This window comes from Fulmarus glacialis, unplaced genomic scaffold (assembly GCF_000690835.1).
Source record: "Fulmarus glacialis isolate BGI_N327 unplaced genomic scaffold, ASM69083v1 scaffold24930, whole genome shotgun sequence".
Classification (NCBI taxonomy): domain Eukaryota; kingdom Metazoa; phylum Chordata; class Aves; order Procellariiformes; family Procellariidae; genus Fulmarus; species Fulmarus glacialis.
In genome coordinates this window covers 5,740-16,562 of record NW_009189922.1, presented here as the reverse complement: position 1 = coordinate 16,562, position 10,823 = coordinate 5,740, and the positions used below count along the sequence as shown (strand labels likewise).

The following is a 10,823-nucleotide window of genomic DNA, read 5'->3' as shown; positions in this document are numbered from 1 at the left end:
GGGGAACTTGAGCAGTAATAATCAAAGCCTTGTTCAAAATTATTGCTTTGGGGGAACTTTTAATATAGCCCTTGAATTACAGTGTTTATGCTGCTTGTGTTGTACCCTTGAATTCTTACAGTCCAATATTTTATCATGGTCTCAGTGGCCTCATAGTTCTTTCTGGACTCTAAATTCTGGGGAGCTTTCTCTTTTTTCTAGATATAATGGCTTTAAGTGATCTTGAAGTTAACTTGTGTCCCGTCCCCGCCACCCCCCGCCCCAACATTTAGGATGGAGTAGGTGCTAAAATAGCTGACAAGATAGATGAGTTCTTATCCACTGGAAAACTACGCAAACTGGAAAAGGTGGGTTTCTTTCCCTTATGCTCTATTTCTCAATAGTTGCTTTTTTTTTGTAATTTGCAAAGTAGCCTGCTTGCTTTGTGCAATTTCTGTTTTTGTCTCTGGAGAGACTGATGTCGAGCTTAAGAATGGTGGACATGGAGTCTATGGCAAGTAGAAAGAACAAGAAGTTCAGCCAAGGCCTCCAAACCATCTATTTATGAAAATATTTTAGGTTATATAATCAGCATGTGAATGTCTTCTGTGAGAAGTGGAATTCTGCCTCTGGAAGGCTCTGGAGTTTTGTGGTTTAACCATGCTGTGCACTTTAGCATGGGTAGTTAGGCAGTTTTCAGGCTTTTTTCAGTACATAGGGCATTACTGAGATACACAGTACTATCCTTGGTACTGTTTTGCATTGATTTATAGCGAGCCTCCAAAGCAGAGTCTGGCTAAGCTGTTTTATTTTCTCAAGATTTCTTTGTTTATTGCAAATGGAGTAAAGAAGGGTTTGTTTTGTGTTGTTTTGTTTCTGCAGATTCGACAAGATGATACAAGCGCATCTATCAATTTCCTGACACGAGTTACTGGCATTGGGTAAAGTTTGTTTGTTGTTTGGTTTTGGGTTTTTTTTTTTTCCTTCTCCTGTTTATTTGGTGAAGTTATGAACAGAATTTTGGTTATCGCAAATAATGAAGGGAATGAGTTTGAGCTGATGCTGTAGTGCCCACGCTGAGACACCATAGTTGTGATGGCACGATTGGCTGAGAAGAAAGGATAGAGAATCGTCAATTACAGACTTTGCAGTAGAAGAGTGGAAGTGGGAAGCTCCTGTGTGCAAGCTGAGAGGGGAAGGAGAGAGGAGCTAATCAAGAAAGGAACCGTGAAAGACTGAAAAGAGTGGAAGCGAGAAATCCCTTTGGGACTTTTGGTGGGAGGTTGGGCCCAGGGGCAATGGTGCTCTGTTGTGTGTTTGTAAAAGGAGCAGTAGAGCCCTGAAACAGGCAACAAAACAAAAAAAAACAAATGAGAAAAAAAAAAATCCAAAAAAACCATCAGGGCTCTTGTGCAACGATTGAAACCCTTGAGATTGAGGGTAGGGATTGCGATCATTCTCAAGTAATTCTGAGGCAAAATGTGCTCAAAGTTTGCGGATATACTGGGATTTGAGAATGCCTTTGAGAAATTGGGAAGGGATGTAGAAGGAGAAGCTTGGGTGCTGTCTTGTCTCAGGACAGTGGAAGTTGCCTCTCTTCGTCTGGAATCCGGCAAGAGATGCAGGGAAGAGTAAGAAAGGAAGTCAATGGCAGGTCAAGATCTGACAATCCTATTGTAATGTAAGAGTTTTATTGAGGAAGTGGATTCAAAGTCTTCAAGAGTGGTGGAGCTGTACCTGTGGGATTTTAGAGTAGTTGGAGAGTAGTTCCCCAGGAAGGGACTATGCTTCCAGGCTGGTGGTTCTCAGCATTTTGAGATATTGGATAGGTATCTGGATATAACATTACTTGAATGCCTGCCTCACAGTTGAAACGTTGTTCTTTCCTCCCAGAATCACGCAGATTGATCTGATGACAAACCCTTAAAGGGGAAAAAGGTTCAGCCATTCACTTGAATGTTGTGCTTAAGGCAAACTCTCCAGCGAAACTGGAGCTGCGACTGCTTTGCTGTACTGTAGGTTGCAAACTGGAGCCTTGCTGGGTTTCTTGAAGTGCTAGTCTAAAGACACTTTTATGTTGCTGTTGCCTTAAGCTGGTTCAGAGACTGATTGTGGTTAACATAGTTCTTATCATGCATTCAGTATTGCTGTCTAAAGCAATATTGCCTATTTGGTGAGATTTTGCTTGTTTATTTTTTACAATTATACATCACTATATAGTTATATCAATGCTAAAAAATGTGCAGGCCAAGCCTTGGATACCATTTCTTCTGATTGAAAGTACGAACTGAAAATGTGTATGCTGAAAAGAGGGTAAGCATCAGAAGCGACTTCAGTCTTGGCCTTGAAGAACTTAGGCAGTTATAGTGAATTCTAATGTCCTTTTCAATGTTGTAAGATTTTTGCTGTTCCTGATGGCAGATTGCCTTGTCTCTTTGCAGTCCTGCTGCTGCTAGGAAGTTTGTCGAGGAAGGAATTAAGACCTTAGAAGGTAAGTGTAACTTTGGGTCCTCAGTTCACACTCCAATAATGTTTTTTTTCCTGTCCAGCTGCCCGTTCCACAGTGGTACTGTGATAGCAGATATGCCCTAGGCTTTGAGGAAAGTGTGTAAGATGCTAAAGTTAGTGCACAGGCTAAAGGCGTTACATACATATCCAAAGTAAAGTACTTACAGATTACATGGAAAATAACAAGGATTTTGGCTTTGAGGTGAATGGTCTATTGAAGTCTTTATTGGGAAGTGCTCTATGCATTCGTACTCATCCTGTCACTGTTGAGTAGTCAGTTTAAAATCTCTTCCTTTGTGTTTGAGTTTGCCGTTTTCTTGTTACGTATTCTTTGCGTGCATCATCTTTGCATTGGTGGAAACTTACTGTAAGATTTTTAGTCCTCAAGTAACTTTTATTTTTGTTTTTCTCAATTCTTCTAGATCTAAGAAAAAATGAGCACAAGCTGACCCATCACCAGCGAATTGGGTTGAAGTAAGCTTTCTTGGGTGCAAATGCTTGGCTTTTCTAATGACTCCTTCAGATGCCAGGATGTAATGTAAGGTTACACAGGCCGAGTAAGGTTCCGTTCTCTCTGTGTGCCCTACATGCTTTTCAGCAGTTATTCAGAGCTTTTGTTTCATAGAATCACTAAGGTTGGAAAAGACCTCTGAGATCTTTGAGTCCCTCTAAGATCATCATCATCATCCCCCCCATCAAACCCCATTTGGGTTGAAATTCAGTAGGCCTAGTCTCCATCCAGAAGGAAATTAATTTCAAATTACTTTTTCAGTTAGCTCATGGAGAATCGCTTCAGCAAGGTTACAATGATGTTTCTTCGGAATCTGCATAAAAGTGGCCCAGGCTATTTTTTGTTATGTGCTATGAGCAAGATAAGACCTTTGCATGACTGAACGTGAGAATGCCATGCAGAATGTGTGTCTGTCCCTCAATACTTACCAGCTTGAATGCTGCTTGCTGAGTGGCTGTTCCAATATGCTAGTTCTGGAAGAACTATAGCTGTGTTTGCAAGAAGCTGCAAGTGAACCAAATAAAGCCCTATATCTGAATTGGTTCTGTGTGAGGCCCGCTCTAGCATTTCCACATCAGTGGCAGAGATGCGGAATATGTGATCTGGACAAACTGCTTGCCAGTGAGTGAGAAGGATTACACAATGATTGTTGCCTTCCCACTGCTCATCTGAGCCCCATACCCAGTGTGCGTCCCTGCCTTTATACGTGTGAGCATTCAAGGGAAAACCTTTCACTGTTAAGTGAGTATAAGAAAACTCACCTGACCTATCCATGTTGCTAGTGCACACATTGCCCTTGGGTCTTTTTCCAGCATTGTGCTCAGATGTTGTTTCAGAACAACATCTGTTGTTTCAGCTGAGCTGAAAGAATGGTTTCAGTGCTCTATGGTGGTCTTTTTGTCCCTAGTTCCACTGCAGCTCTCAGGGGTGGGGGGGAGTCCCATATCCAGAAGCTCTGTCTGCAGAGCTTGGGATTGGGATGGTTGGGTAATGAGTGTCAGCGAACATGTGGCTCCGAGCCTGCAGTATGGCTGCCAGTGCCTGCTGTCAATGGTTCTGGTGCTGGAGGGGTGAAGAATGTGCCTGCTGGCCAGATGCATCATTGTTTCACCTGGCTTCTTTTTCTCCACAGTCAAGCAGCATGCTGGTAGTCTGTTTTTTTACAGCTGCATGCAAAGATATCAGGAGCTGTATTTGACTTGTGAGCTTCCATTTTGCTCTTTCTAACATAGATCACCTCTGATCATGGGTGAGGGACCCGTTCCTCCTGCTTGCTGGTGGACTGAGTTTTGTCAGGAACCTTTTGTATTTTCAGAGGACTATGTAAATATAAACCAATTGGTTATATGGTGATATTACTCCCTCCTCATAGCAGCTCTTCATATACAGTGGAAATAATATGCAATGAAACCATCTTCTAAGCATTGTCAAACTTGCAGTTGTGAGTTTTTACTATCGCTTGGCAAGATGTTTTCTAAGATGTTTGGTGAGAATGGGAGTTTTTTGTGATGTGACAGTAACATAAGTTGTATTCTTTCCTCCGATACACATTTAATTGACTAAAATTTTAAGATGCTACCCTTGCCACTCTTTCACTTTTATTTTTATATATGTAGATATTTTGAAGATTTTGAGAAAAGAATCCCAAGGGAAGAAATGCTGCAAATGCAGGTAAGAATGTCTTTATCGAGGATGTGAGGCACTGACTGACACCTCTAAACACACATCTTTCCTTTTTACATAGGAAATTGTGCTGAAAGAGGTGAAGCAGCTGGACCCAAACTATATTGCTACAGTCTGTGGCAGTTTTAGACGAGGTTGGTACTCTGTGATCTTGTTATGTTTATTTTGGGTTAATAAGCAAGACTCATTACTATATATGTTGTTCTTCTGGAGAGAAAGTCTATGCTGGAACCTGGCTTTTTCCTGTTAGTATTGTCTTGACTGGTTTAGTTCAGTGACAAAACACCTGCATAAATTCTTGCTTCTCCACCCTGCCCCCATAAAGAGTAGTATATTGTAACATGTGAATTGTTTGCTTTGTTTTTACATTAACAACATTTGTGTTTCATTGCTATAGAGTACAGCAAGAAATTCTTAGGTATTTTCTGAGATATGTGGGGATATAAACTTTTTGATGGAAAAACAAGGTTCTCTTGCTTTAAGATTGTTTTTTCGCAAATATCTTGAATAGTGACTGACTATTTTCTACCAGAAAAACATGTTTATAGGAAGAGGTTAGAAGGATGTTCACCAATATTAGTATACTTTGTCATACGCATAGGGATTTTTCTTTGCTTCTTACTTGCCTAGGCGCAGAGTCAAGCGGCGATATGGATGTTCTCCTAACCCATCCAAGTTTCACATCTGAATCATCCAAACAGGTGTGTTTTTCTGCTACTGTGGATCAGTACTGTGCATTACTTCCACAAGGGTATGTTTAAATTCAGAAGATACGTAGTCTCAGACTTGTATTGCAGCTTCTTGCATCTTTTTGTTACTGTAATAGTAAACTCTTCTCTTGGATCACTGTGTTTATTTTGAGGAGTTATAATCACTTCTCAGGTCCATGTATTATGTTGTGTTCCTCTTGCAGAACTATTCAGTGTGTTTACTCTTATCCTTCTGTCCCTCCTCTTCCCTTCACACACACTCCCCCCACCCCCACCTCCTCGAATTCATGTGCTTTTACAAGGTAGAATTGTAACAACTAGCTGAATAAAGCAGGGATTAAAGGTAGAGTGAGTATCTGTTTATGTAGCCATAATCTTTTGGATGAGAAGCTAATGTCCTGCTGCCCTTGTAATCTTTTGGGACTAACTCTGGAGAAGTCTTAATGACAGTTTGTATTTCTTGTGTTGCTTCTATAGATTCATTGCTTAAAAGTTGAAAACTCAAACCAAGAAATGAGTTTTGTCACTTCCAAATAAAGCAATCTGACATGGGGATTTCGGTGGAAATTTTTTTTTACGTTGCACAACTGTAATTTCATTAGCTTTTTCTCAGTATTATTGTTATCTTTTTTCCCCTCTGGGTCAAATTTCATGTACAATAATACATATAATTATAGTGATGTCCTGTACTTATGTGGGCCATTGTCTGGTAAATGGGTGAGATACTCTTGTTATTTGTGAAATAATTTCTTCTTCTGCGTTGTCACTGTTCCTAGTCAAAACTTCTGCGTCAAGTTGTAGAACAACTGGAAAAAGTCCACTTTGTCACAGATATGCTGTCTAAAGGTGACACCAAGTTCATGGTAAGGCTTTTTTGGTGGTGAGGGATGTTGCGGGGGGATTATCTTTCCTGACAGAAGCTAGGATGTATACAAGGTATGTTGTTTGGACTGCTGGAGTTGTGGTGAGGTGTTTTTTTTTTTTTTTTGGTTTTGTTTTGTTTTTAATTCTCCCCTTCTCCTCATAAAAACTTTCTCCAGTCAACTCTTAGTGATTCTGTCATGTAAGATTTCAATATTAGAAAATCTACAGGTATTTATGTAGTTCTGAACCCCACTGACATAACCTTCATCACACAATGCCAATTGTGTCTCTGTTTTGCTTGATGTTTCTCCAGAACCTTAGCACAACCTCACTTCTTCAGTTGCACCAGTGACCACTTTTGTAACTGTTCTCAAGATCTTGGAAACACTATCTTTTATCTCAGGCCTATGTTTACCTTGTTTTGTCTAATACATAATATACTTTTGTCTCCTTTTTTGTCAATTTTGTTGCAGAGCAGATTTAAGGGATAAGCTGCTAGACTCAGGATATAATAGGGAATATGTGGGATGCCTAAAGGAAATAGTGAATTACAGGAACATTCATTTTGTTAGGTCCCTTGCTCACAGCAAAACTTTTTTTCTTTCTTAAACATGTGGATTGGGTGTTATCGTGCTTCACTTAATTTTCTTTACAGGCCCCAGGTATCCTGGTCTTACAGGCTGGTTAAAAGTTAATTCTAACAGAGAAGTGTAGAACCATAAGCAATACTGAGTGGAAATGAGGACTGGTTAGTTCCTGTCACTCATACTGGCTTTATGGAATTCCTTGGAAGCTCAGAGGAGTGGTCCTGCAGGAGGGTTCACCAAAGGTCCATGACTTACGAATTTCTATTCGAGAATCAAGATACCGTTATATTCAGCTAATCTTTTGGAAGGCATAAATGCTTAACTATATAATACTACAGTTAAAGATACTTGCCTTCCCAAGATTAAAGGGGCTGTTGGAGCACTTGATTATTTTATTTTTTTGTTTGTTGGTTTGGTTTTGCTTAAAATAAGAGCTAAAAGAACTCTGAGAACTTGTCTTCCGTTTAGTTTGTGTTGCATTCTGAGAGGGAATGAAACTTGATGGCTTTTTTTTGGTTTGATCTTTAGGAGGAATAAGTGAAAGTCGCTTTCATTCTTGCCAAATGGTTTAAGTGTGAATACCGTATAAGTTTCAAGCTAAATGTACATCTGTGAGCCAAAAGCAGAGACACTCTGCATTCCCAATTTGCATTCACAGTTCAACAAGCTTGTTATACTTTGACCATTTACTGTGTATAATCCTGTGTCGTCGTTTAACCTGGCAGGCAGCCAAATACCATGCAGCCGCTCGCTCACTCCTCCCCACCTCCCCGGTGGGACGGGGAGAGAATTGGAAGGGTAAGAGTGAGGAAAAACTCGTGGGCTGAGATAAAAACAGTTTAGTAGAACAGAAAAGGGAAAATAATAATAATAGAATATACAAAATGAGTGATGCAAAATGCAATTGCTCACCACCCGTGCTGACCGATAACCCAGTAGCGATCGCTACTTCCTGGATCATGCCTACCATTCATATACTGAGCATGACATCACATGGTATGGAATACCCTGTTGGCCAGCTGGGCTAGCTGTCCTGGCTGTGCTCCCTCCTCCCAGTCTAGCTTGGTAGCAAAGGATAGTTGTCCTTGACAAGGTACTTAGCAACAACTGAAAACATCAGCGTGTTATCAACATTCTTCTCATACTAAATCCAAAACACAGCACTAGGAAGAAATTTAACTCTATCCCAGCCGAGACCAGGACATCCTGTCAGTCTTAAATAGTTGTGGAATAGCTCTTCAAAGTGGAAGCTAAGAAAGGAATGTTGACTGCAGCTTGGAATCTGAGAAAAGCAAGTCTCGGTAAGGAGAAAGACAACATAACTTTAAAAGCATAAGCAGTGTTAAGCTTTCAAAACAAAGCTAAGAATAGAAGGAGAAGTCTCAGCATGAAGCTGCAATTGGTGAAACGGTTTAGTATGTAAACATTTCTCATCATTCCTTATGGTTCATGTCCATCCCCCCTACTGCATTGTCATTTCAGGTGATCGTAGACTAGGGAAAAAAAGAAAAGGCTGATACGTGAATTGCATGAAGATTACAAAGCAGTTTGAAATGAAAAGTCGCAGAGGATTTCTCAAGAAAAAACTTTTTTTTTTAATTTCTATTAGCTTGAGCTTCGTCTGCATTTTCCTTAACCTGCTGATGTTTGTGCATACTGAAGAGCCTGATAATAATTAGGGCATAGGAATGGGAAGTGAGAAGTCCTGTGATCCTTCCTGCTGTAATAAAAACTTAAGAAGCAGTTATATGCTACATTGAACTACGGTCCTCTTAGCATTGTAAAATAGTGATTCACAGTACTATGACATCCAGCTATTCCAGTAAAATATTTAATATTTGCTCTCCAGGATGACTGAGGATTGTTTAGGGGTGGGGAGGTGAAGATTGATCTGAAATCTGTTTAGTTTCATTTTTAATTTCTTGCTTTCCTTACTTCCTCACAGGGTGTCTGTCAGCTGCCAGATAAAGAAGATGGAACAGCCTATCCACATAGGAGAATTGATATCCGGTACACACACAAAAAATAAAAAATCCCCAACAAAACAAACAAAAAACCCCCTACTTTAGCTGTCTGCTACATAGTAGGCATTTGCATCAAGTTCTGCATTCAAATCTCTACTTCCACATTCAGAACATGGCATTTACTAGGTTTCTCATTCCTTTGCAGTATGGAAGCCACTGTAAACTGCCAGTATCTACAACAGGTTCTTAGCAAGAATGCTGTATTTTAAATCATGACTTTGTATCCAGTTTCAGAATTGTGACCTACTTTATCATACTGCTTTGGCACTGATTCTTGGCAGGAGTGCAAGCACCATAACCATGTAGTGGCTGAACACCAGTAATTTCTGGGTCAGGGGAGATGTGCTGAACCTTTCTTTGATACGCAATTCGTTTCATTCTTGCATCTGGCTTGTGGGAAAATCAACTGTGCAGAATGTGTGCATGTAAATAGGACGTAAACCTAGAACAGTGTCTGAATGGCTGAATTCCAAATGGCTTGTAATGTTTTTGTTATGTATTTGTTCTAAATCTGTACTTTTTTCCCACTTTTATTCTAGGCTTATCCCCAAAGATCAGTATTACTGTGGTGTACTGTATTTCACAGGAAGTGATATATTCAATAAGAACATGAGAACTCATGCTCTGGAAATGGGCTTCACGATCAATGAGTATACAATCCGTCCCTTGGGTGTCACTGGTCAGTCTGGGCCTTTGTACAGAGTATTCTTTCTAGTTACATGCTTTATGTGATCTTCTCCTTAAATTGGTTTCTCAGTGTACTGGAAATACTTCTGGTAAATACTGTAGTTCATTAAATTTTTCAGTGTTCTTTCTGGTATCGGACACCATTATAGCAGGAAGAGGCAGCCTACTTATGTATAGGCAGCGCTGTTGGGCCACCTAATCTACTTAAAGTCTTACTGATCTAAAGATTGTTTTTTCAGTGTCATGCACAGCACGTATGTGGTTTCCCACTCTTTTAACAAGATATGTCACCTCCTTCAGTTGTTTTGTTTTGGAGGGGGGCTGACTCTCTCTCTCTCTCTCCACACACACACACACACACACACATATATGTGAATATAAATATAAACTGCGTAACCACGTGGCCCCAAAGTTAATTCATTACCTTATTTCCATTGACACTAATGAGATCAGTACCTAAACACTGTATGAAGAGGTCCGTGGGGGGTGTTTTGTTTTGGTTTTTTAAGTCTGTTTTACTTACAGCAGTTTCGTCTTAATCTTGCAATGCATTTGGCATTTCAAGATTGTACAGACCTTCCATCTTTCAAATAGCATCTGTAATTTGCTTGCAGGAGTTGCTGGGGAGGCCCTACCAGTAGAATGTGAAAAAGACATCTTTGACTATATCCAGTGGAAATACCGAGAGCCAAAGGATCGGAGTGAATAACTGCTTGTCTAGGTTTGTAACCTAGAGAGGTGTTTTCGTACCTTCTTATGAACATACAAAGTGCATATTCTTTCTTTGGATGTTACTGCAAAAAGTGTACATTACTGATGTTTAAAGTAAGTCCATGGCACTAGCACAGAATGTCTAGCAAAGATTACATCTTGTAAGATCTCATTTTGATCTCTCTCTCTCTCTCTCCCTCCCCCCGCCCCGTTAAAGCTGATTAAAACACTGTGTTTAATTGAGTGGGCTGCAATACTAGAAAAACCTGTGGAGAAGGTGGTGTGGCAGTCAGACCCTTTAGAGAATGTGTATTGTCTTTTCCTTTGGGATTTAGTAAAAAACTATCAGACGATAAATCACAGGTTTCTGCTTAACCCCTGAGAAGCAGAAAGTCCTGACGTAAAGGCAAAATGTTTCATCTTATTAAATTTCTGGCAGCTTGGTTTGAAGATGGTGGCTGTCAATCAAAATTAATGGTGGTTCTTTGGAGTCGCTGGAAAGTCTTACAAAACAATATTAGCCTTTTATAAAAGGCTATGTGCTTTGGTTTGATAATAC

The 10,823-nt window shown here is 40.0% G+C and overlaps 1 protein-coding gene across 1 annotated transcript; it reads left to right on the top strand.

The window, feature by feature from the left end:
- Positions 1 to 272: 272 nt before the first annotated feature.
- Positions 273 to 10,404, top strand: POLB (polymerase (DNA directed), beta; the record flags this gene model as incomplete). Its single annotated transcript, XM_009583923.1, has 11 exons — positions 273 to 347; positions 862 to 920; positions 2,421 to 2,470; positions 2,910 to 2,961; positions 4,615 to 4,669; positions 4,743 to 4,815; positions 5,312 to 5,382; positions 6,168 to 6,254; positions 8,788 to 8,852; positions 9,406 to 9,545; positions 10,168 to 10,404. Coding segments are annotated over 11 exons (822 nt in total), but the record flags the coding sequence as incomplete, so codon positions are not given.
- Positions 10,405 to 10,823: the final 419 nt, after the last annotated feature.